The sequence below is a fragment of the Patella vulgata genome, chromosome 3 (assembly GCF_932274485.2).
Source record: "Patella vulgata chromosome 3, xgPatVulg1.2, whole genome shotgun sequence".
Classification (NCBI taxonomy): domain Eukaryota; kingdom Metazoa; phylum Mollusca; class Gastropoda; family Patellidae; genus Patella; species Patella vulgata.
The window spans coordinates 47,276,866-47,302,312 of record NC_065881.2 but is presented as its reverse complement, the minus strand read 5'-3'; the positions used below and the strand labels follow the sequence as shown (position 1 = coordinate 47,302,312).

General features: G+C 35.1%; 1 protein-coding gene across 5 annotated transcripts; it reads left to right on the top strand.

The window, feature by feature from the left end:
• Window positions 1–826: 826 nt before the first annotated feature.
• Window positions 827–24,691, top strand: LOC126817026 (progranulin). Of its 5 annotated transcripts, XM_050543838.2 has the most exons (18): window positions 829–899; window positions 1,501–1,599; window positions 2,131–2,205; window positions 2,974–3,138; window positions 4,841–4,987; window positions 7,690–7,797; window positions 8,564–8,623; window positions 9,504–9,653; window positions 10,004–10,048; window positions 12,081–12,227; window positions 12,747–12,902; window positions 13,586–13,735; window positions 14,354–14,512; window positions 14,779–14,928; window positions 18,007–18,174; window positions 19,707–19,742; window positions 19,866–20,012; window positions 24,160–24,691. In XM_050543838.2, exons 1-18 carry the CDS (start codon window positions 851–853, stop codon window positions 24,309–24,311), a joined length of 2,163 nt encoding a protein of 720 aa, XP_050399795.1. In that variant the 5' UTR covers window positions 829–850; the 3' UTR covers window positions 24,312–24,691. The 5 variants fall into 5 exon arrangements, with proteins under 5 accessions (XP_055955491.1, XP_050399795.1, XP_055955490.1 ...); XM_056099515.1 differs by lacking the exon at window positions 19,866–20,012; XM_056099514.1 differs by lacking the exon at window positions 19,707–19,742 and having other exon boundaries at window positions 831–899.
• Window positions 24,692–25,447: the final 756 nt, after the last annotated feature.

Here is a 25,447-nt window from a genome sequence, read left to right as displayed (position 1 = left end):
TCCGCGAGTTGTTTATTTCCTGATGTCGGTAAATGCCCAGCTTATAAATTCAAAAGATCCCATTTCAGCTACATTATTTCTGGACAGCACGTTCTTCCAAATCAGTGATGCCTTTTCTCAGTATATATATATAGTCCATAATACAGATCATCATAATATTATGTAAATTGTTTTTGACCATGTTGTGCGTTGTCAGTTTAATGAACGGACCCACAGATTTGCAAAAGCACACAATTACCAGACTTAATCGAGACAACCTTATGCAGCACATCACAATTATTCATAACTAATCAGTATTCTAACACAAGGTTACAACAGGATGATTTTGTTTCCTCGATTCTAATTATTCAACAACACCACCGTGTCAAATACAAACAAGGTTTAAAATTGGACTGAAATCTGTTACTATACCTGATGGAAATATGTAATGACACCAAATAGTTGATTAAAGAACGAATACATCAAATTCCGTTTAAACACGTCTAAAACAGAAATTAAATAACGAATATGTTCTTTCATGGAACATGTCGGGGAGATCACAAAATTTACTCAAGGCTTAACTTCTCATTAACACCAAGAATGAAAAAAACTACAAATGGTTTTCATTTTAGTTAAACCCGAGTCGATCCTGCCTAATTCTAGCCATTGTGATATTTTAAAGCTAAAATAAAGAAATAATTTAAATTGAAAAAAGTCAATTTAGTTAACACGGTTACGAAACTATTCACGTAGATCCCAGTTGAAAGGGCGGGACATTTACTAAGGTGGAAACGCCAATAGAGTGGTATTTGAGATGTCCACCATGGTTAAACGAGACAGCCGTTATTGAGATAATTTGGTGAGTGTCAGTATGTGGTTAGGTTTTATCGGGGTATTAGCGGTAGCTCAGAGTTTACAAAGTAAGTCTTTATCATCTTTTAAAACGTTAATTTGTTCCGAATTACTGGATCTCATAAATACCCGGTTGCAGTTTACTTCAAGATTTAGGTACAAAAGATTCCTTAGAAAGATTTAAATTTCATTAAATTTGCATTCGGTAATCCACGTGGAATTATGTCAATCTTTCTATTGGTTTTCGTAAACACTTAATTTGTTTTTAAATAATTGCCGGTAACTTTATTCAGTATATGTACGATGTGTTCTGGTTGACTGGATATCCCGTATCATTTAGTACACTGTTACAAAAAAGCTGTCTTAGCCATGACATTTTTGCAAGTAAAACAGTAGGCACGCCTAATATGCAATACAGTATGCAACAGATATAACGACACATAATTTGATTGCTAAAAGACACTCTTTTAAATAGTGTTAAATGAATTATCGTACGTTATGTAAAAGATTCCTTGTAAAAACAGGAAACAAACGTTACCGATAAATATGAACCGAGTTAAGCCAAGTCACCGTATATCAAAAATATCCCAATGAAATGAGACATTTACTTTTATTTAATCCTGTCAAATATCAGTACCAATACCAAAAGTAATCTATTTTTTTTTCAAGTATCCTTAGAAGTATGTCCTCAACCAAGTCGCCGTGTTGGACTTTGTCCTGTCCGTCCCGAACAGACCGGATGTGTGACTAACTCACAATGTCGACCAGGTATATATATATATATATATATATATATAAATACAAACAACATAATATATATAATGTACAGTGTTTCTGTTCATAATCATATGTCAGAGATGACACTTTCTGAGATAATTCGGGCCTGTTAATGTATTTAATGACTAGTTAAAAAGAAACGAAGACCTAATCGAAGACAACGTGATCAGGTCGCAGTTTGGGAATTTACTTTTTTTCCAAAATTGCCTTCATAAATTTTTAAAAGTGTTATTATGTTTTAAGGTTAGAAAGATGATATCGGAATTAAACCTGGACCTAAAAGTTTCCATATATACAAGGTTTCGTTTTATGAACCAGAGCTATAAAGAATTGTCTGAATAACAAATATGTAATGAAGATGTACTAATATCGTATTGGGACTCTCGTATTGGGGATGCTATTACTCCCATTTATTAATTTTATGACCCGTCCGATACATTTGTTCGCGGATTATCTATCGCTCTCTTTGTATCTCTGAACGAGAAAGTTGGATGATGATATTGTGAACAAATATATTTACAGGATATCTGTGTTGTCTAGAAGGGTGTGGAAGACAATGTAAACCAGATTTAGCTGTGAGGACTGCTGCTCGATCAGGTAACCGATCCCTCCAATATAATTGTAAACCCGAATATGTAAAAACTTTTTTTTAATTTTTCAACCGTTTATTGCTATACTGGATAATGGATTAATACAACAATTCTAATTGCTAAGTCTGAAAATATAACTCGTGTTTAAATATTAGTGCTATATAGTGTTAATTCGAAGAATAATATTTAGTCATCAATAGCACTATGTTTTATCGTGTTCAGGATTTTGTCCAGTTGTCCCATCACCTGCCCTGGTTATGTGTCCACCTATGAAACATGAATGTAATATGGATACAGATTGTGATGACAATAGAAAATGCTGCTTTCACCCATGTGGAAGTCGATGCATGACCTCTAACCCTCAAAGTAGACTACTTAAACAAGGTATAATGTAGATAGAGATTAGAGTAGCACTAATACATAGTATTTAGGAAATATAAGTTTCCCGTTTGTATAACACTTGTCATCGCCTTTGGGGCAATCGATAAAGCTAACACATATTGTCATGAATAATGATAATTGCTGGTGTGATTTAACCAATTCACTTCCTCATATATGTATTAGGCTCATATATCAACCATCAACTAACGCGGTGATTTGTAATAAAAATGCTTCTGGGAGAGGCAACAATTACTAATTATTTTCAACAATAATTTTACGAAGACCAGTTCGGTATTGATCATGGAAAATTGCTAAGTTGTCGTTTTTTGGTGACCTTTTCTTTACAAGATGAAATGGCTGATACGAAATCACTTCTAATGTATATCTTCCAAAGGTTTATGTCCTATCCCACTACGAAGAGATAGTATTAGTTGTCCAAACGCTGTCAGTGATAAATGTGACTCGGACACTGATTGTACTGGAACACTAAAGTGCTGTTTTCATCCCTGTGGAAGAACGTGTACCAACATCAATAGTCGAACTTTACTGCTAAAATCAGGTATTTCCATCGCCCATCTGTGTATTGTCCATGCACTGACAAGAATAAAATCATATAACCATTTAGCCAACTTAAAGATCGCCATTATTCATTTGTCTACTGTCAGACAGTATGCTATTGGACTGTAGACTAGAATGTCTTGGATTTGAATCGAGATGTTCACCGAAAATGGTTCGAAATATATCAAACCCGGTCCCCACCTGTTCACATGGCGCATCAACTGTCAGGTTATACTCCCTAGCATTGGTCACATGACCACAGAAATACGAATTCACCATTAATTATTTCATTGGCAAGACTTTAAACCCGATATCAATGTGTATGGAATGTCACGTTGCATCATGTGACAACTCGATTTTCAACATTTAAAATCGTTTAATATATTTTCTAATAATTAACTGTGGATTGTTATGTGTTCTTATATATTTAAGGTTCTTTTCCCTACGCCCAGTCGTGTTGCATCATGTAATCTTCAATATTTGAGATCTTTTTATATATTTTTATACGCCCACATCTTTATGTGGACGTATATTGTCGTCGCCCCTGTCCTCCCGTCCGTCCGCGTCACAATTTTTATCCGATTTCAACGAACCTTGAAATATAGGTTTATCACCCTCAGATCTCAGTTCCTTGCGATATTGGCATGTATCGGACCGTAACTTCGTGGATTATGGCCCCTTGATTGTACGAAAATTCACGTTTTTAGCTTGTGGACCCTATAGAGGTCTGATTTTGTTGAAATTTGAAATGTAAGTTTATAACCCAAAGATCTTGGTTAATTTCGATATTCGCGCATAGCGGACCGCAACTTCCTGAATTATGGCCCCTGATTGTACGAAAAATCAAGATTTTTAGCTTGTGGACCCTATGGATGACACAATTTTATTCCGATTTAAAAAAAACGTTTAAATATATCCCCGTTACACCGTAATATTGGTTTCGTGAAAATCGGGCCAAAACTGCCGGACAAAATGGCTGCCCCTCGTACGCAAATAGTGTAAACAATTGTATATCAAGGTTGTGGACCCTCTAGAGGTCACAATGTTGATCCGATTTTGATGGAACTTGAAATACATGTTTATAACAAAAAGATATTGGTTCCTTTCGATATTCGAACTTCCTGAATTATGGCCCCTGATTGTACGAAAAATTGCGTTTTTAGCTTGTGGTACCTCTAGAGGTCACAATAATTATTATCCGATTTAAAAAAAAAAAACGTTTGAATATATCACCGTTACACCGTAATGTTGGTTGAGTTCTAATTTCGTGAAAAACGGGTCAAAACTGCCAGATAAAATGGCCACCCCTCATACGCAAATATCACGTTTTTAGCTTGTGGTCCCTTTAGAGGTCACAATTTTTATCCGATTTAAAAAAAAGTGTGAATATATCACCATTAAGCACTAAGATCTTGATTCCTTTTGATAATCGCGCATATCCGAACGTAACGTCCTGGATTATGACCCCTGATTGTTTGAAAAATCACATTTTTAGCTTGCGGATTCTCTAGAGGTCACAATTTTTTTTCTGATTTTAAAAACCGTTTAAATATATCACCATTCCACCATACTGAAGGTTGAATTCGAATTTTGGGAAAAATGAAATGAAACTGCCCAACAAAATGGCAAAATGTGGGCGTATCCTACCTGGCAGCAGCTGATTTAATTTCTCACAGATTGTTACTTTTTCTTCTATGGTTAAGGTACCTGTCCTATGCCCAGTACTGTTTATTGTAATCTACCTAGAAGAGATCACTGTTTATCTGATGCTGATTGTCCTCGATTATCTAAATGTTGTGCTCATGCTTGTGGTCGGAGCTGTGTTCAAGTCGTTCCCAGTAGAACACGAGGTATTTAGACACTAATCTTAAAATCGGCTTTATTCTCCTACCCATCGGTGTTATACTATATATATATATATATTGATAATAACTTTCGCGAAATTAGTTCGTAGGTTTCGTCAATAATTGGATATGGAAAACAGTGTTGGAGAAAGACCGTAGCCTTGGCGGACCCCAGTTGGGCTATTTTTCCATTCAATTTAAAGCACTCCCATTTGTCAAGATTAATGTTATAGGATCGGATCAGAGTCGGATTGAGTTCCTCGGAGGCCCTGAGCTATAAAACGATGATGGAGCCCCATATGTAATTCAAAATAAACACACAGAGAGAGAGAGAGAGAGAGAGAGAGAGAGAGAGAGAGAGAGGGAGGGAGGGTTAACGTCCACTCGATACAAACTAGGTAATTTCGGGACTAACATATGGTTCAATTTTATTTCATTAATTCGCTTGCGCGTAGGAGTCTTTCGCAGTGGAGAGAGACCGGAGGACCCGGAGAACACCCAGGCGACCCTATTCCTTGTCAAGTACAAGTGGGGAATCACAAACACGTCACTTGACTCAATGACGGACCTTCTGATCCAACGCACACGCTTTAACCAGACTGTTTATTAAGAAAGTAAAAAATATCGGTTTCATTTTTAATACGTCGATTTTTATTGACAGATCATAACATCTGTACATATTTATTTTTATTAATAAATATTATTTGAACAGCTAGTCTGTCACACTGTCAAATTGATAAATGTCGATTTTAGAATATACCTCAACCTCAAGACATGTTCATTATTTACTTTGACCACTGCATAAAACGAAGTGAAACATGTCTGTCACTTGTCTTTGTCTATTTTCGTATTTAATGACTTGTTTTTACAATATGCGCAACATGTCTGATTGTCACACCTTAGCCATCAAAACATTTAACTTTGAAACTGATTAATTTGCTACGCCCCATTTCTTCGGCAATGTTATTTATTTACGATTTTGGTTTCTCCTAGCTTTAACATTTAACTTGCCCTAAAAACACGTTTGCCGTTTATATTTAGCTAAGAGTTCTAGGCCCGTGTTGCATTGTGACGTCTGAACCAATGATATCTTAGTGCGGTTGCCAATGAAACCAAGATCCGGTTTAACATTAATATAAATAAGTGACGGTTCTAAATGTCATTTAGTTTATTGGTTTAATCTTCATGCTTGTGGCAATGAAGTGCGTAATACTTACTTTGCTGGTTTTAGCCGGTAGGTAATATTTAGGTGTACTTTTTAAAAAGACATGTATTACTTAATGATGAAGTAGATACAATTAGTCAAGTACAATGTAGTATTATGTTTTATAATGTATACCATTTAAAAAATTGTTAATTGTTTCCCAATAGAATCAGGCGTTACTTTGTACAACTAGGTGTAATTTTAAAAAAGAGAATTAGCTTGTGATCAATCTGATATACAGTTGGTCAAGTAGAATTATATTTTTTTATATTGTATTTTTGTTTAAATTTGTTAATTTTGTCCTAGCATTAGGCCAGGCCGTATTTTGTGCAACTATATTATATTTATAGGTTTCTTTTATATATTTTGAATATTGTCATATTTATGTAGAATTCGTCGCAAAAAATGGCTGAACTCTGCATTCTTGTCAAATTCAAATATTATACTCCGAATATGGCTGACCACACACAATGTTTGTTAGGTTTAACGTCCGCTTTCATAGTCTTATCGGGTGATGTAGCAGGTACAAAAAGGTTTCATGAATAATTAATTTGGTTTAACATTATTCTTTGTTCTATATCTCTGTCAGACCACGCTTTATTATTTTAATCATTATGTCGAATCTAGGAACCCTAGAAATGCTATGCCACACCTCGCCTTCTGCGTGTCAACCCATTTACATTTACTTGGTAAACAGAGAAGATAAATTAAAAAAAAAACCTTCTATGAATAGATCTAAGCCCAAATTGGCGCATTTCCACGATTATAAATATTGTTATGACCCTTGCTTCCATAACGTTGTAAACCTGAATGGATTAATAATAATAATATCATTAAGAGTACAAACCTATTGAAATTCAGTACGGTTTATTTACAGATAGAAGCAATCAAACATTTTAGGCAAAATATAGTTACGGTTGAATTGTGAAATATGATGATGCGTCAATGCAGCAGAATGTTAACTGACATTTTCTTTTTTTAATTTTATTTTCAACATAAACACTGAAAGTTTTTTTTTTAGATATCGGTGTTCATTGATAGAAGCGATTCTTTTCATAGCAGCCTGACGTTCTAAGAGAGAAGGGCTGACGTCATGAAATCGGTGCATACAAAAGTAGTGGAATTTCAGATCGCCATATGTTGTGTTATTGTCGATTTTAATTATCAACACAATACCTCGGTCGTTTTCAGACTAACAAATGGTTACGTGTGCAATATACAAAAAAGGGGGAATTTTGTCCGGGCATTCTGACTGGGGATCTTACAAGTACACGTGATGACCTCTGATCCGAACGACAAAGCACACTACTCCCCCTGAATTCTAGTCGAGATGTCAGTGCCATACCGCTTGACCACCACGGCTCCTGTATGGTTTAAGAGATGACCACGAAGATGAACCCCATGTCGTTTTGTACTATTTAACTTTAGGGTTGACATGGATGTATTTTCTGTTATTTTCAACCATTCTTTAAATCTTGCTTAATACAATCATTCTGTTTCATAGTAAGGGCTCAAAGTCAGACCAACAAGTTTTGCCCACCACCGAGCGGTCGATTAGGAATCTGTGTATTTGGTCCAAATAGTTGTACAACAGATATAGATTGCGGTACTGGTAAGTAAATTAAACCCGTTTCATTACAAACCTTTTTTATTTTATAGAACACACTATGACTAATATGAAAACTTGCAATCGATCGATAATAATAACGGTCAGGGCCCTGTTTCACGAAATTTTAACAAAAGATAAAATTAGCCAATCAAAATTGAAGTATCTACTAAAATTTGGATTTTATCTTAGTTAAAATTTCGTGAAACAGGCCCCAGATTGATTAATATCATGTAATGCACACTCACTGACAGCGATTTGTGAAACTTGCTATGATTGCCTAAATATGGTTAGAGATTTACATTCACTTGATTTGATATGAGCGTTTGTTGCTTGAGGTGTTACTGTATATTGTGTTATATCGGTATGTTTGTCTTAGGTAATTCTTTGTCCTTGGTGAAACCAAGATATGCTTTACACAAAATAAGGGGCTAGTTAAAGCACCATTTCAGTGTGAGACATGATCGTGTTAACAGATCTACCTACTCACTGAAGATGTGTGCTAGCGCCGTTCTACTCATCAGCTCAAACGAAGCAACGGAAATTAAGCACGTTGTACGGGGTGGGGGGGGGATCTTTTTGTATTTAGAAATAGAAATGGTAATTTGTATGCCTCTTTTCTTTTGTCTACGTAAATGCTGTTTCTGAAATGAAATGAAATGGGGTTTAACGGCCGCGAATGTAAACGGATAAATGTTGTTTATAATGGGGTTATCCCGCAACTTTAGGACATTCTCGTATGATTCTGCAAACAAAATAATGTTCTTTTCAGGTAAAATTTGTTGCAGTGAAGGATGTGGTAAAGAATGTAAAACCCCTTTATCAAATGCACGTAAGTTATAAGTTCAATATACATTTCAACTACTCTGTGGTGTTAATCTAATACTATCTTATATTTATTATCATCGTCAAGTGGGCCCCATCTAATTACGGACAAGTATTGCTCAAAGTTACCAATGAGGACATATACAGGAATGGACTGAAAAAGAACTTGTATATATGATAGGTTCGGGGCCTCTAAAGACGTTGATAATAAGTGTTGGGCCGATTTTTAGATGAGGGGTTCTGGAATTTACGTCGTTTTTTATGAATTGGTAAGATTGCCAAATGTTAATTTTGTGCATACGCTAGAAACATCGGGGTATACTCTAGAAAGCACCATTTATAGCCCCTAGAGTGGACCCACAGTCCATCCGGGACATGTATGTTATAGATACGCTTAATCTACATATCATATCAAAAGTGTAACCGATTTCCTACAAAGATTAAAAATATTATGGATAATTGGAATTTTGACAAAAACTGTTTTACTGTGAGACAAAAAGATCGCGTCCCCACTTGCCATTTGTAACGTCTGCCAAACTGCAACGGAAAGTAAGATTCTGTTGGGAAGTAAATCTGGGGTCCCATGACCATATTTTTATTTCAACTTAAGTGATCTCCAGACAATCAGAATTTGAAAAAGAGGACGATATGTCACATTGCAAAAGAATAATCAACAAAAAAAAAAAAAAAAAAAAAAAAACCAACAAAAAACATGAAAATTATTGCAGGATTGTGTTGTCGAGACGTTCACGTGACACCTTTCCGGTATTTGAACAATACACATAATTGTCTCCCTGAGATAGTTTCATATCCAGGGAGCACAGACAACAGTAGTTGCAAAAAGAATGGTGATTAATATATTTAATTTCAATATTTAATTCTGCTAGAATTGTGTCCAGTGCCTCCTGAACTAGCAGCTACGTCTTGTTTGGTACCAATAACAGATTCTTGTCAAACTAATTCTAATTGCACGGATGAGCAATTATGTTGTAAACATCCTTGTGGTAAACGTTGTCAAGCACCCGTTGGTTCTGGAGGTAAGATAGTCAGTCCATTACCAAGTTAATCTTCGTTTCATTCACTAATTGTTTGATTGCTGAACTCAATGTAGTGTTTATGTGAAGCATCTATTTAACTCAGAGATGTAAATGTAAATTGTTTTTGCTGGCCTTATTTGTTTTTGGACCTAGACACCATTTATACTTTAATATTGAATACTACATGTATGTCGTCAACCAGAAGACTGTAAATAAATAAGACTGTAAACATTGCTCATTCGACAATATATTTAGTTGTTTTTAATGTAAATAAGGTTAGTGTTCTAGTAGTAAATTATAAGTTAAACAGTAAACTTTAGACTATAACGATCGTCCGATTCGTTTTCCAGGCGATCCTTCCATTTTTCCTCCGATAGAACCAGTAATCAAGCCAGGTATGAGTTTTAATCAAAGTATATTTTAAAGCAATACTACGGAAGCTCAAATACGAACTATTTTTGTTTATTTCTTTTCCTATTTTTATTTTCAATTTTTAATTTTGAAAAAAAGTAATTTCGAATTTCTATTTTTAATTTTCGATTTTGTACAATAATTTTCAATTTTGTACAATAATTTTCAATTTTGTACAATAATTTTCAATTTTGTACAATAATTTTCAATTTTGTACAATAATTTTCAATTTTGTAATTTTGATTTTTAATTTTGATTTTTTATTTTCAATTTTGTAAAATAATTTCTAATTTTGTAAAATAATTTCTAATTTTGTAAAATAATTTCTGATTTTGTAAAATAATTTCTGATTTTGTAAAATAATTTCTAATTTTGTAAAATAATTTCTAATTTTGTAAATTTGTTTTCAGAACCATCAGACCGCCCCGGTTCACTTACATCTTGTCCAACCTCGTGGGTTTTCTCCAGGTCCTCCGGTTTCCTCCCACTGCAAAAGACCCCTACGCGCAAGCGAATTATTGAAATAAAATTAAACCCTAATTTAAGTTAGTCCCGAAATGACCTAGTTTGTGTCAAGTGGACGTTAAACCCCATTTCTCTCTCTCTCTCTCTCTCTCTCTCTCTCGCTCTCTCTCTCTCTCTCACTTACTGGTAGTAGTTGCGATGGGACAAAAAATTGAGGTCTCGTGTACACATTGGAGTGCACGTCAAAGATCTCTTCGCAGTTGGAATTCGATATAAGTTTAGGCCGTAGCGTCGCTGTCGGGATAAAATTTCCTTCATAGTACACTGTACGGCGTATGTCCGTCTTCATTAGTCTAGTCGAAGCAGAACAGTAGGACGTTAAACCATTTCCCTGTCGCCATGGGACCCACGGTGGCTATGCGAGTAAGCCACTGTCGGCCGAGAATGTTCATCGGTATTTTCAGGCGTGGTTTCCCCCTGTAAATGGTGCAGGACGGAGGGCCTAACAAAGACAGCTGTTGAATCGTTCGGTTGCGACGAAAACTCAAAGCCCACCCATTGGCGTGCAGGTAAAAGACCCCTTAGCAGTTGAAATTCGATACAAGAGTAGGCCGTATAGCGCCGCTGCCCGGGCAAAATTTCCCTCGTAGCACACTGTATGGCGTATGCCCGTCTTCATTAGCCCAGTCGTAGCAGAACAATTGGACGTCAAATCCCATTTCATTTCATTTTATTTTATTCAGTGTTCCCATTTCGTTGATAACAGACGCTTGTATATACATGTATTCGGCCTACCTCGTCTATTTTTATACTTTTATTTGACCTCGGCTGCACACCTTCCAAACGCACTGCCTTTAAAGAAAATTGCGACTAACATGCCTTTTTAAGAACTGTTTTTGTTAAGCGACACCTGTTTATAATCAGTAAACCTATGACCGTACCACAATCTCAGGCGTATAGCGGAGAGGCACATCAAGCTACGCCGTACAGGCGAGCAATATGACACGATGATGATCAAGGAATCAGTCGAGGTTTGCCGAATGGTCCTCGAGAAAAACAAAATTATAAATTATTTTACAAAATTAGAAATTAATTTACAAAATTAGAAATTAATTTACAAAATTAGAAATTAATTTACAAAATTAAAAATTAATTTACAAAATTAAAAATTAATTTACAAAATTAAAAATTAATTTACAAAATTAAAAATTAATTTACAAAATCCAAAATTATTCTACAAAATCCAAAATTATTCTACAAAATCCAAAATTAAAAATAGAAATTAGATACATTAATTTTAATGCAAATTCTGTCAGTACCAAATTCAATACTAAAAGTTTTATGCGGAAAATCAGTGAGATACTGGTTTTACACATTTGAGCAAAATAAAAAACAAAATAGCGTGGAAAAGATTGCAAAATGATCAACAAAGTTGTTTTTACGTTGCTCATAATTATAGGCAATTGAGTTTTTTGTATATTTAATTTATTTTATAAAACTAAAGTTAAATATTTATTTCCTTAATCAAATGACAATACATATATACTGTAGGTAGTTGCCCAGTTCCAGCATCGGGGTTTCTAATAAAATGTGCATTGAATGATCAATGCTTAGGAGATAGTGTATGTCCCGGTACGCAGAAATGTTGTAAATCTGCTTGTGGAAAACGTTGTAAAGATATAGTTAAAACCAAATCAGGTATGTATCATTGCTTATTTGAATTCAGATATATAAAAGATTGCAGCGGATGAGCGAATATTTGAATGGAAAGTTCCAGATTTCACAGGACATTGAAATATTAGTGGGTTTATCTCCGTAACGACATAGACCATTTAGCGTGTCTTAAACGTGTAATCAAAATATTGATCCGTTTGAAAATGATCGCAACATTTGCTTAACAGTATTAACAGCGTAGTATAGGCCAACCCCTCACAGAAAATTAAAGTTTGTATTTCTTCGAAAATATCACCTACCTTCTAATATTTGCAATGTACTAGGACATTGTATTGCAAGGGTCTTTTCCCCTTAATTGAATACTTTTATTCACTAACGTTTATCTTGGATTACCCCTTTTTAGCTTAATATCTGCATTATTTTAAAGTAAATATGATAATTCTGGGGACACTCACACTCACATGTATGCATATTGTTGTATAATCACATCAAAGTCACCTTAAAATCGTACCACACTCGCGTAACATCTATTTTGAATAACAGGAACCTGCCCAGCCTCTAATACTAAGCCGGCATGTGATCAACTGGGTGATAACTGCTATAAAGATGGCGATTGTTCAGGAACCCAGAAATGTTGTAAGACGTCCTGTGGAAATAGGTGTTTAGCACCAGCTGCAACTGCTATAATAATTCGTCCAGGTAACTGTTCATATAGATTAAAACTTATAGAAACAATATGTATACATAAAATAATTGCGAGATTGTATTGCCGATGAAGTCAATTTCCTGGCATTTGGGGTTATTGCCTGGAGCAAATTCCTGTGATTGAGCAAATCAGAAATGGGGCAGGATCAAGAGCGCTGCCTGTCAATTCTGCCTGTTTTGTGTGATTTACTATATGACCACAGCGGAGTGGCAGATTCATGACATGCTGGAATCGAGCGCGGTGGAGTATCTCTCCTCCCCCACCCCCACCTTCTTAGCTACCTACGCTCCTGATATTGCCTATTTCGCCGATCGTTATCATTGTCGGAAAACATTTTGACATAAAGGTGACACTTATCGCAACACACTTATGACACAAAAATCAAAAACGTTTTCATCTGTTCGGCCAATCGAAAAAGGCGTTCAAATACTGAAGCACAATGCGGGGTAATCTTTGTACACAAATATCTTTAGGGGTTACACCAAGATTGATACGTGAATGAAGTATTTGTAATTTACAAGACTCTTAAAACTGAACTAATAGGAAACCAATTTAAGGACAGGGACCTGTTCACAAAAATACACGTTTCGTGATACGGACCCAAAGGTCAAACTGTACTGAAAATAGAGAATAAAATCTTGGAATAAAATCTAACACTTTTTGCACAATTCAACAGGTGTCTGTCGAGTATTACCCCCGGGAGTTGTTGTAAGATGTGCTCTGACTCCTGATACGTGTTCACAAGATGGTGATTGTCCAGGAGTCCAGAAATGCTGTACGGGCCCTTGTTCAAAATCCTGCGAAGATACAGTTAAACCTAAAGCAGGTAAAACAATAATTATTAATACAAAATTAGAACGAAGCTTTCTAAATGCAATAGAATTGGTAACGAATGTTCCTGAAAGGGTCTTTTAATACCATATCAGAGGTACGGTTAGTGTCCAAAAAGGCCCCCATAGTGGGTTGAAGATCGCCATATCCACATCGCCCTACCTAATATGTGACTCTTATTTGTTGAACGTCGTGACCACGCTTTCCCTTCGAAAATGTCGGGTCCCACTGGTCGTTTGTTGTCCTTTTCAGGAATGCGCATACAGGCATCAGATACCGACTCTACCATGACCCATTCTTAATAGAACTAGAACACGTGTGACATGCTTTGATATGTATGTGTGTGCAGATGCTACCCCCTATCTTTTACTGCTAGACACATGTGTGGCATTGCAGCTTTACCCCAAGTACATTCTGATATACATGTACATGAACCGATAACATGATCCATAGTATCCGCTAAAATATGTCTGCTAGCATTATGTAACAATTGGTTGCCTGATAATTTTCTAGCCGTGATGAGTACTTTTCGTAGTAAACTGATAATTCATTCTGTCAATACTACAATACTATCATTTAACACTTCTCTGTGTATTTTAATTATAATTATCAGGAACTTGCCCCACTCAACCATTGGGGTTAGCAGTAAGGTGTGCTGCTGGTAGTAGGGATGAATGTTCCCAGGATAACCATTGCTCCGGATCAAAAAAATGTTGTAAAGGACCTTGTTCAAAATACTGTGCAGACCCAGGACCAGCTGTCATCAGGCCAGGTATATAGTATTGTTAATATTATTTAACCATTAAGGTGCTTTTGTCAAAATAATAGTTCTATTGTTCTTTGACCTAGGTTTGCTCTCTTTTTTTTATCCCTTGATACCAATTACTAGCTTTCTTACGTCCCGAGGTTCCACCTTTATTCGATGATACTATTTTTTTTAAAAAAGACCAACATAAATACTGCTACATGTTAATCATAGTGTAATGATTGTATTTATATGGTTATATAGATGTCTCAATATATTTTTTTTATGAACAGGAACTTGTCCTCCTCCTCCAAACCCAGCGCTGGTTCTCTGTGCTTTCCCAATTACTAATAAGTGTAGTGGTGATAGTGATTGTGATGATGACAAAAAATGCTGCCCCCATCCGTGTGGAAAATATTGCGATCTTGATAAACCAAAACCAGGTCAGAAACTAAATATATTCATATCTATAAATCGAAATTCTGTGAAATTCAAAATACTCATTCGGCAATTGAGACTGCAATTCTGTATAGGATTTCGCTTAAGAAATTATACGTAGAAAATACTTTACCAATAACAATGTTAATAACAGTATTAACACTGGGCGTGCAGATGGAGAAAGTACATCTTATTTCGAGTATTTCGATGAATACCGTTCGATTACCATTTAAGTATGGAGCCGAATCGTTGCCATATTAGAGAGAAAATATCATAGTTAAAATTGCAAAATTATCATAGTTAAAATGGTAAAAATTACCATTTTCGAGATTTTTCACTTGTAAATATCACATAACACTTAATACATTTTAATGGATATGTAACATCATGAAAATCCCCATTAGAAACAAAACAAAAATTGCTCGACAAGAATTAACAGTGTAAAAATCTAGTTATGTTTTTCACCCTCTACTGTTCGCCTTGGCGAATTCACTGTAATTTTTTCATTTTTACATTTTCAACTATCAGATTTTCTCCATTGCATTTTCGACTATCAAAATGTCTCCAATCTAACTCACCTTGTCTGGACTAAAATTAATACTCCCTGATAAGGACTATGAGCACACGACGTCATAAATTGTACCCTGTGTCATAAATCTACGTTGATATAAGCAGCTAATGCATTCGTAGTACTTCGGTTAGCTAAGTGAATAATAAGAGCAGGGGGACCGCATCAGACATAAACAATTACACAATACAAACCCGTGGACACGACACACAATATAGGCTACACATATATTTCAAACAATAAGCAACAAACATATCAAATCAAGTGAATGGATGCGCTGTAGGCCTACCGGATTTTGACTTATAAAAACACCTGCTGATTAATTAATTATATAAAACAATATTTAACGTATGTTATTTGTAGGTAATTGATTAAGTGTAGGTACCATAGAGGTGTACTTTATTTGAAATACTAGTACGCCAACATCAAAAGATGACATCACATCTGTAGGCCTATATTTATTGAAGACGACGTAAAACTTATTACGCCTATATATTGGTAACCGGATACTTGTTTTAAAAAATTCCGTTTTGCAAAAGTATAAAATGCTAATGATTAAAATTCAATAACTATTACTAACATGATACCATCCGACCGTCAATAATATATTTTTTTTAACTCTTGAGTCTTGTCACATATATAGGCCTAATTAGGCCCGACTTGTATTTTAATTAATATAACTTTTGTTTCTAGTTTCACATTATTTAACCCCAGTCAATGTGGAAAGAACAAATAATCTATGTCTTTACTTTCATGTTTGATGAAAACTATACTAATGTCTTAAAGAAAGTATACACACTAAAAATATGACTAAGTTTTGTTTAAAAAAAAAACTACATTGAACATGTCTCGTGCGTCCACACTCAATATTTCTAAGCAAATAAATGGCAAAACAAATGGACATTGTACCCAAATACCGCATACAATGGAAAAACGACTTTGTTTGAAGCAGGACAAAATGCACAGTGTATACTTTCTTTTGGACATCAGTATACATTATTCATTAGATTTTAATATTGACACTTGACAGGTAGGCTCTGCTGTCTGCTGCATGTGTTGCAGGTAAATTAAAATATTCTGGGACACAGACCGACCCAGTGATTACTATAATTCATACCTCTTTTCAGGGATATTTTATTTTTTATTTTTTTTATTTTCTACAAATTACATATCTTTATCAATTAACTATTGTAACTGTTCTTATGGAATAAATAAATTTGGAGGATAAACTCTTCCTGGCGAAACATGATACTCTCTACTATGTCCTAACTGTCTTGTTTGCAATTTATTACATTGTCTAATAACTGTAGAGCTTTTCTTAATTGACTAAGGCAGCCAGGCCCCTCTTTCAGATATAACGCTAGCAATTCGCTCACATCCATGCTGATGTGCTGTCAAAGATTCGTCCGATCTATTAAGACAATGTACCAACCTCAAGGGTCGATGATATAACTCATTAAACAAAAAGTTGTTTAACATGACAACCACTTTATTCCATTTTTTTCTCCAAAAAATAATAAATAAAATCGGACAATTCTTAAGAGTTATGAATAACTCAATGGAGCAGTAATTTTAGCCGAGACGATAAATACTGACGTCTTATGACGCCAAATTCTCATGGTTGAACATGCAAAGATGAAAAAGTTACAGTGAATTTGCAAAGGCGAAAAGTAGAAAGTGAAAAATCATAACTAGATTTTTTGGTTTGTTTTGATACTAATAATATCATTTTGTGTTATGTGACATTTATTTACAAGTAAAAAAATCTCGAAAATGGCCATTTTTAACCATTTTGACTATGACAGTTTGTCAATTTTAACTATTATATTTTCTCTTAATATGGCAACGATTCGGCTCCATATTTAAGACCAATTAACCTTCACTCAAAGTCAACTTTACACGGTTAAAGTTTATGTGACGTAGATAATTTGAGAACGCAGTTCATCCGTAGCTGTCGTGTGCAAACTGAACTAAAAACTTGCCAAAGCGTTATCTGACAATGATTTTGAGGTAAAAAAAATTCCACATAAAATTTTACTATGATTGATAGACTTTTGTGTAAAACGTTTCACTTTGTCAAATTTTATGTTAACGATTTATGTCTTTAAAGTGGCTTATATTCAAAGTTGTCATTTTCAATTATGAAGTAAGAGGACAAGAATGATCCATGAAACAAATATACAAGTTAACCTGCAAAAGTATAAAAATATTAGTAAATCATTTAATTTCTATTATATTTATAAGTCTGAAAGCAATAGTATTCTGTGTTCGTAAAATGTTACTCAAATTTCTCACAACATTAACAAAGGCTGTCGGAATAGATTTGTCTGCACAATCACGTGGAAACTTTACGAAACAAATTCGGGAAAGGAATGATGGTATATTGTTTTCGTTTACACAGAGAACAGCTCATCTTCATTATGAAGCAGAAAAGTAGAATATTAAACCCCATTTTATTTCATGTCATTCATTATCCTAGTGAGTTGCCGTTATTTATGTACATTTTCTTCAACAGGTAACTGCCCTAAATTACCCGCATCAGCATTTTTAGTCAAATGTTTACCAATTGATAGATGTAAAAATGATAGAGACTGTCCATTTACACAGAAATGCTGTCGACAAGGTTGTGGTAACCGTTGTGTTGCAGCAGAAACAGCAGATCCACCAGAGCCTACAAAACCAGGTTAACAACACATTTCTATTTATATAATTGGGTAACGTTAAAATTAAAAGTATTTTAGAATTTTCAGAAAATATGTTTTGCTAAGTTACCTAATCTGAATAAACAATCATCTTGATGTGATTGATATGGGTAAAAAGAAAAAAAATGTCGAGTTCAATGCATTGCAATTTATAGGTTGATTTTGTTTGGGAATTGAGATATAGCAGAGTATGTATGTGTTCCACTGTCGACACAGACAGTCCAAACTAAATTTAGTATTATGATAAGTGGAAAAATTAATTTAAATAAGACATCAGATCATTCAATTCTGCGATACATCTCGGTATATTATTTTGACTCAAATCTGATAGTTTCAGAGCTTTACGCTGAATTTTAGCTTACCACTATATGGCAAGGCATTTTTGATGGATTTAAAGTGGCGGGCCCTTAATATCTCCAAGATCAATACGCCAACTCTATGACTAGCGCTTCCATCCTGTAACCATAGAGGTCATAAAAAGAATAGAGGCAATCGCGTTTTCATTTCTAAGAATCCGTCGGCTCAAAACAATGTTATGGAAATGACTATTTCATTTTTGATTTCAAAGTCTCGGACATTATTGGGGTAGTAACATATACTACCAAAGATCATATTATGTAACTTCTTTCCTCGGTAGAGCGTTGATATTCCAAGGCATGGATAGTCTCTAGCTCACTAGTGGTCAAAAATTTACCCTGCAATATGGACTAATCTATAATAAAATTCAATGTTTATATATTTGTAAGTTTTAGACTCTCATATTATGTCTGGGATATTATATAAGTAAATTTATTTATTGTTTTAGTCGATTGTCTTCCATATCCATTCCCTGGACCATGTGACTATGGTGTAGAAAACGATGCTAATGCCAGATAAAACATTTACTGAATTTATATCTGTAGACATTCAAAACTCAATATGTTGATTTAATGGGTAATCTGATTCTCTTGCTGCAATATTTTGGCTGTGTCTTGTGATATGGGCGGTATCACCTAATTCAGGGAGATATTTATAACGGAATAAATAGTCCTATGGTGTAGACGGGAATCCGTTTTTAACGTTCGATAAATTTATGACCTCCATTATTATGTGTAACTTAACAACTCACATTAAATATATTTTTATCCGCCCAATTGAATTTGATATATTAAGGCACAGAAGGCTATGCGCTTGTTTTAGGCTGGGTTATCCATAATATTTTCATTATTGTGGAGTTATCGCGACACTCTCTGGGTTTAAAGCTTCTGTGTGCGTTGGGGATCTAGGTTAATATATATTATTAATAAATGACGAAGTATATTAATAATATAAATACGGTAAAGAATTAATGACATACTCTTTTCGTTTAACCGTGAATAGTTTCCATTATCATAGTCAATTTTCAGTAGCCATCCATGGGGGGGGGGGTCAAAAAAGTAGGACGTTAAACCCCATTTCATTTCATTTCACCCATATCATACCATAGTGGATTTTCCGTTATTCGTGTAACTTTTCTTTAACCGCTGTGTTACAGCAACAGCAGATCCACCAGTAGTGACTCCAAAACCAGGTAAACAACACATTTCTATATGAATAAGATTAAGGTAAACTGCAATAGCTTTGCATTATCGATCATCTTTGTAGCTATTGTTTTGCTTCATCTTTTGTTCAGTGCAGTTCTTGAAATTCTTAGGTGTCTGCAGAACTATTCGCTCCAAGTTCAGATGCCGATCAAGAAGAGATCGTTGCAAGAACGATAGTCAATGTGGAGGCAGCAGAAAATGTTGCCAATTCCCCTGCGGTAAACGATGTAGGCGACCACTTCGAAGAACAAAGCGAGGTACGTGGTTCACTTGTTGTGAGCACTTACTAACACCTTAGTTATGGACATCTATTCATCCAATTTACATTTCCCGTATCACAGTCTAGTAATGCTGGGTTCCCACTATCTTGCGCTACGAAAGGGTTGTCCCTAATAGAGACTTTTGGCGAGCGTAAATTCCTGGTCCGTATCGCGTATCAGTATTGATTTTGTGTGTGACGCCATCAATGTGTGTGTATTTCTCATACATGTCACAGCTTTCATACCGAAAAGGTCCTACAACATCGTCGTCTTTTTACCGCTTTTTTTGCTACTTTTAGGCGCTGAAATGTTGTGCCATAGCGTTTTTATGAATCTATGTGTATCCTAGAACACGTAGGTGTATTTGGTGTGATTTTAACCATTATAAAGACTGGAATTTAATCATTATTTTTGATTAGTTTTTCTCGGATTTTGACACTTTTCCTGTCTGTCTGTCTGCATGCTGATTGATCTACGTACTAAATTTAGGAGTGCACATTGCAAATCTGTAAATGATGTAATTCTATGGTAAAAGGTTATAAACTCTCTGGAATGACACATTAGTGAAACCAAAAATTGCTGTCGAGTCGAAGTCGAAGATTTTTTAAAGGGATTCGACATTAAGTTTTTTTTTTAATAGCTCAGCGACTGTCGGGCGACAACACTCCCTCCAGTAATTTGTAGGCTAGACACTTGACTAGTACTGATGGTGATCATGCTGTTAATAGAACTAAGCTCAGCTCAGCTACTCATACGTTATACGCGTCAATCATAGCACGAATCGTGATAGTGGAAACCTAGCATTAGACGTGATACTGTTATCTCCAGTTTAGGTTATTTGTTGCACAATCACTTTAATATGAGACCTTTAATAATTCTATCCTCACCCCGCATCTCTTATCCTCCTTTGGGTTCATAGTTCTTTATTGTCTCTATACTGCACAAAAACTTTCTTCTCGCTTTTTTTTTTGTCCGCTTGTTTCTTTTGAATCTCCTCTGGAACTCTGGTTCTTTGCTGCATGTAAATATTGAATTACTTTCATTATCGTTGAATAAATAAAATTGTATTTAGAATCGGGTGTATTATGTGCACTTGACTTCAGAGTTATCTTATTTAATCGGGAAACTTTTCCGTGAACTTTTGTTTTAAAAGAAAGTAAAAGCAGTTAGATGTGAACTTATTACAAGAAAGCATCCATTGTATGAAGGAGCGCAGTGACAAATTCGAATAACACTTTCGATTAATGTTGTTGTTTTAGTTTTCCTCCACCTTTTTGAAGTACATTGCTTATATAAAGATCATTATCAACAGTGTATCTTAATGCTTCAACAAGTTATATTAAACAGACATTATGCAAGGGCTTAATCTGCATATTGCAGATCTTTCTTTAAGCCTTAAATGTTATATAAACTTTTAAATCGGCATTAATTAAAATGACAAGACCATAATCAACTCTCGATGCCATCTGATTTGTCCGATTTGTCACAGATTTGAATTCAATCTGAGGTTCAACAGTCGTTGATGATTGACCGAAAAAGTGTATAACCGAGACTTTGTTATTAAAATAAGAACTGTAACAATAGCAGTCTAGGGCTTAACTCAGACTAGATTAAAGTAATTTTACTGAAATTTTCAACATATCCCTTTTACATTTTTTATTTTTTTAACATTTATAGTGAGAACTCCGGCAATACTATATACCGGAAAACACCGAAAACCTATCGGAAAACACCATGTTATACTGAATACCGGGAAACATTGGGAAAACACTAAATATCGGAAAACACACTAAATACCGGAAAACACCCTAAATAGGTAACCCGGAGCCTGGTTCTCTGTGTGCGGGGGTGGGGGTGTAGGGTTAGGTTTAAGAATTTGAGGGAGAGGTTAGTCTCCACATAAGCACTGACCTAGGATGATGAAAAATTAGTTCATGATATTTCCTAGTTTTATTAAAAATACATTCAATACATTAGATTATATACAAAGGTGATTTCACTGATTTTTGGTTTTGGTGGCGCTGATGGCCTTCCTTGGATGGTGCTTCTGGTATTCTGGTATTTTTGTTTCTGATGAAAAAAGAATAAATTTGAGGCTCTAGGGGGAGCACCACATTAGTGTGTTTCCTACTACGAATTGGATTTTCTAAAAATGTGTTTGTTCCACATCACCGGGTTAGGGCTAGGGATTCTAATATCTAGTTGATTTTATTTACTAACGGTTAGGGATAGGATTTGATATATGGTTTGTTTTGGGTTAGGGTGGAGACTGCATGGTCTTATTTAATTTAAGTTACTGGGCCCTAGGATGTCGTTCAGATTTTTATTTATAGAATATGCAATTATAAGTTTCTGTGTGAAGATTTTCGGGTGATTTTCTGGGAGATCAGTATAGTGATTTCTGATGATTTTGGATGCACTTGCTACTGTTGCGCTAAATAGAACTACAAAAGGGGCTATTGCGCTAGCCGTATGAATATTCAAACCTAGGGGGCTGTTGTTTTCAATTTGTCAATCCAGAATGTTTCTCTTGTTAGCCTAAACGTTTTAATTTCTTCTGTAGTTTCAAAGTCGCTCTTGTTCTTTTCTATTGGCGTGACAATGAGATCAGAATTGAGACCGGTTTGTCTTTTTTGGTGACTATGTGTGACCGGTGACCGTTGATTCTTTCCCTAAGTGCATTTTGAGTCTCCCCTACGTATTGTTTGTCACGTTGTCTACATGAAATTAGATAAATTATGTTTGAACTACAGCATGAAAGTTGGTCTAATTGTGTGCCAGATGTTTTGTTATAGAAATGGTCGGATATGTTTATGATTTTGCATGTTCAGCTAGAGTGTTGTTTTTTATACGTTTAGAGTATCCCCTTTCTCTTAGTTTGCTAAATACCAGCATACATACTGATTCAAAGTCGGTCTTCTGAGTGCATATCCTATGAAAACGGAGAATCTGAGATTTTATGATGCCAGAGAAGGTATGTTTGGGGTGAAAGGAGCTCTTAAACAATAATTGATGTTTTTCGGTTTCTTTGAAAAATACTTTAGTTTCCATTTGGCCTGTGTTTTTGGGGTTGCTACTTTTAAAGACGGTGGTGTCAAGGAAATCTATGCTGTTATGACTTACATTTGCGGTTAATTTGACAGATGGATGATGATTGTTCAGAATGTTGAAAAACGTCCAAAATTCGTCTAGCGTGTACGTACAGACTATGAAAACGTCATGTCTAGAAAACGTCCATAGAAATCTGGTTTTAATGGGCAGCGCGGCAGAACTTCCCTTTCCCACTCCGCCATGAAGAGATTTGCATAACCCGGGCAAATCGTTTTCCCATCGCAGTTCCGGAAGACTGGAGGTATAATTGGTCGTTGAAAGCAAAGTCATTCCTACTCAGACAAATGTCGAGTAGTTTGAGGATTTCTTCGTCTTCGTCCGGCCTAGATGCTTGCAGTTTCCTAAGAAATGCTTTCCTAACTGCTTCAATACCTGTGTTATTATCGATGTTCTTGTACATGCTCTGTGTTTTCCGGTTGTTTTCCGGTGTTTTTCGGTGTGTCCGGTATATAATATAGCCCCGAGAACTCTATCCAATCTTTCATATATATATATATATATATATATATATATATATATATATATATATATTTTCCAGCGTGGTTTCCCTAGTCAGTAGTGCCAAACCGAGGGCCTGACAAGAGGTATCATTGCGTATATACATTGGCGTGCACGTTAAAGAACTATCGAAAGTTAGAATTAGAAATAATAGTAGGCCACACCCCACTGTCCAGGCATTTTGTTTTCATAAAACACTGTATGAAATATTCAGTAGTCTATAACACATACTTATGGAAGAACAATTGTTCTTCCATAAGTATGTGTTATAGTTTATTGCTCTATCCAGTTACTAAATGCCTCTAAAAGATCATTCAGTAGTCTGGTTGGTGCAGAAAAGTAGGACGTTAATCCCATTTCTATAGTTAATTATAATCTTAATTTGTTTCACGAAATGAGGATCTCTTTGATTTCTGTCACAGTATATAATGGGGTGACCCTCTGAAAGGAATGCCACATGAATTATATTATTGCATATGATGACGTAATTAGTTCTTATCTAAATAAATTTTTGAAAATATAATTATGTTTCCAGGTCAATGTCCACCTAAACCCACACCCACACCAATATATTGTTTAATCTACCAAAACGACTGCGAGACTGATGATAATTGTCCGGATTCTAAGAAATGCTGTGCAACACCGTGTGGAATAGGCTGTGTTAGCCCAAATTTTTATCGCGGTTAAAAGTCCCCACAACACCCTTTTTTTGTTTTTTGTTGTATTTTTGTACCATATGACTGATTTGTTATTTAACGTGTTTATGACAAGGCAAACAAATTGGTCTTTATATAGTCTTACTATTTTACGAAAAAAATGTTATAAAATGGAATATAATTGTTTTTCTTTCAAAATGTTGTAATTCCTATACAATGATAGGTCAGAGTGCATAGATCTCTGTGAGAAAAATTGTGGTTGTATTTTTTTCAGTTACGTTTACGCTAATATTAAGATCAGCATGGTCTTGTTTCTACTCATCTTATTAATATTATTTCTAATAACTTTGTATATTAACCGTAATTTTTCATTCATGGTTCTATATATATTAAAATGGTACAACAATTTAATGTGTTTGAAGTAAATCTATTAAAACTCAATGTGCAAATTCAAATTAAATCTTGACATAAATAATTACATGATCTAACGTCATACGGATTGAAAAACACCCCAAGTGAATGATATAAGAACATGGCGTTACTTTGTGTGAGGTAGCATTATTTTATCAAAAAGGCCAAGACGTAACGGCCGGTGAAAGAGCCTGGAATTTCAACACTATACTATGTGTATACAGAAACACCTCGGTACAGACAAAGTTCTTCTACATCGCATTACACGCGTAACCATATAATTTACGTCACGTTTGTCTCCAAATGATCGAACAATTGTTTTGATGAGACGTTAAACTCCATTGCATTCAATTTGTAAAAGGTGTCGAAATGAAACTAAGCTCGATGTTAAAGGGAGGCAATCGAGTTTGCTGGGTCTAAAACATTTAGGACCAGTATCCATGGATATAGTTCTTCTAATTATAGCAATTCTCTCTCAGCCAGGTTTAGGTGACTAATCATGATTTTGAGTCGCGAGGGGGTAAACAGGCATGAATTAGACAAATCGCCTACTAAATTGACGCCACTGCCTATATATATATAATTACCAGACCAAGCCAAAAAATGAAAAGATCAGCCCCCTTCAATATTTTTATCAGATGATTGTGACATTTTTGGCTCTTAGTGGTTATAGAGATTAAGAGTGTTTCCACGAGAGCACCAGACAGAAGGTGCTAAGGCTTCAGTCACGAATTTTAACCAAATTTGGTTTTTATG

What these genes read in the sequence shown, in the direction of transcription:
- LOC126817026 (XM_050543838.2), top strand. Translation starts at nt 851, where the DNA reads ATGTGGTTAGGTTTTATCGGGGTATTAGCGGTAGCTCAGAGTTTACAA. An exon ending in TACAGTTAAACCTAAAGCAG is followed by an intron (nt 13,736 to 14,353) that starts GTAAAACAATAA and finishes TATAATTATCAG; the next exon opens with GAACTTGCCCCACTCAACCA. An exon ending in TCTTGATAAACCAAAACCAG is followed by an intron (nt 14,929 to 18,006) that starts GTCAGAAACTAA and finishes TTTCTTCAACAG; the next exon opens with GTAACTGCCCTAAATTACCC.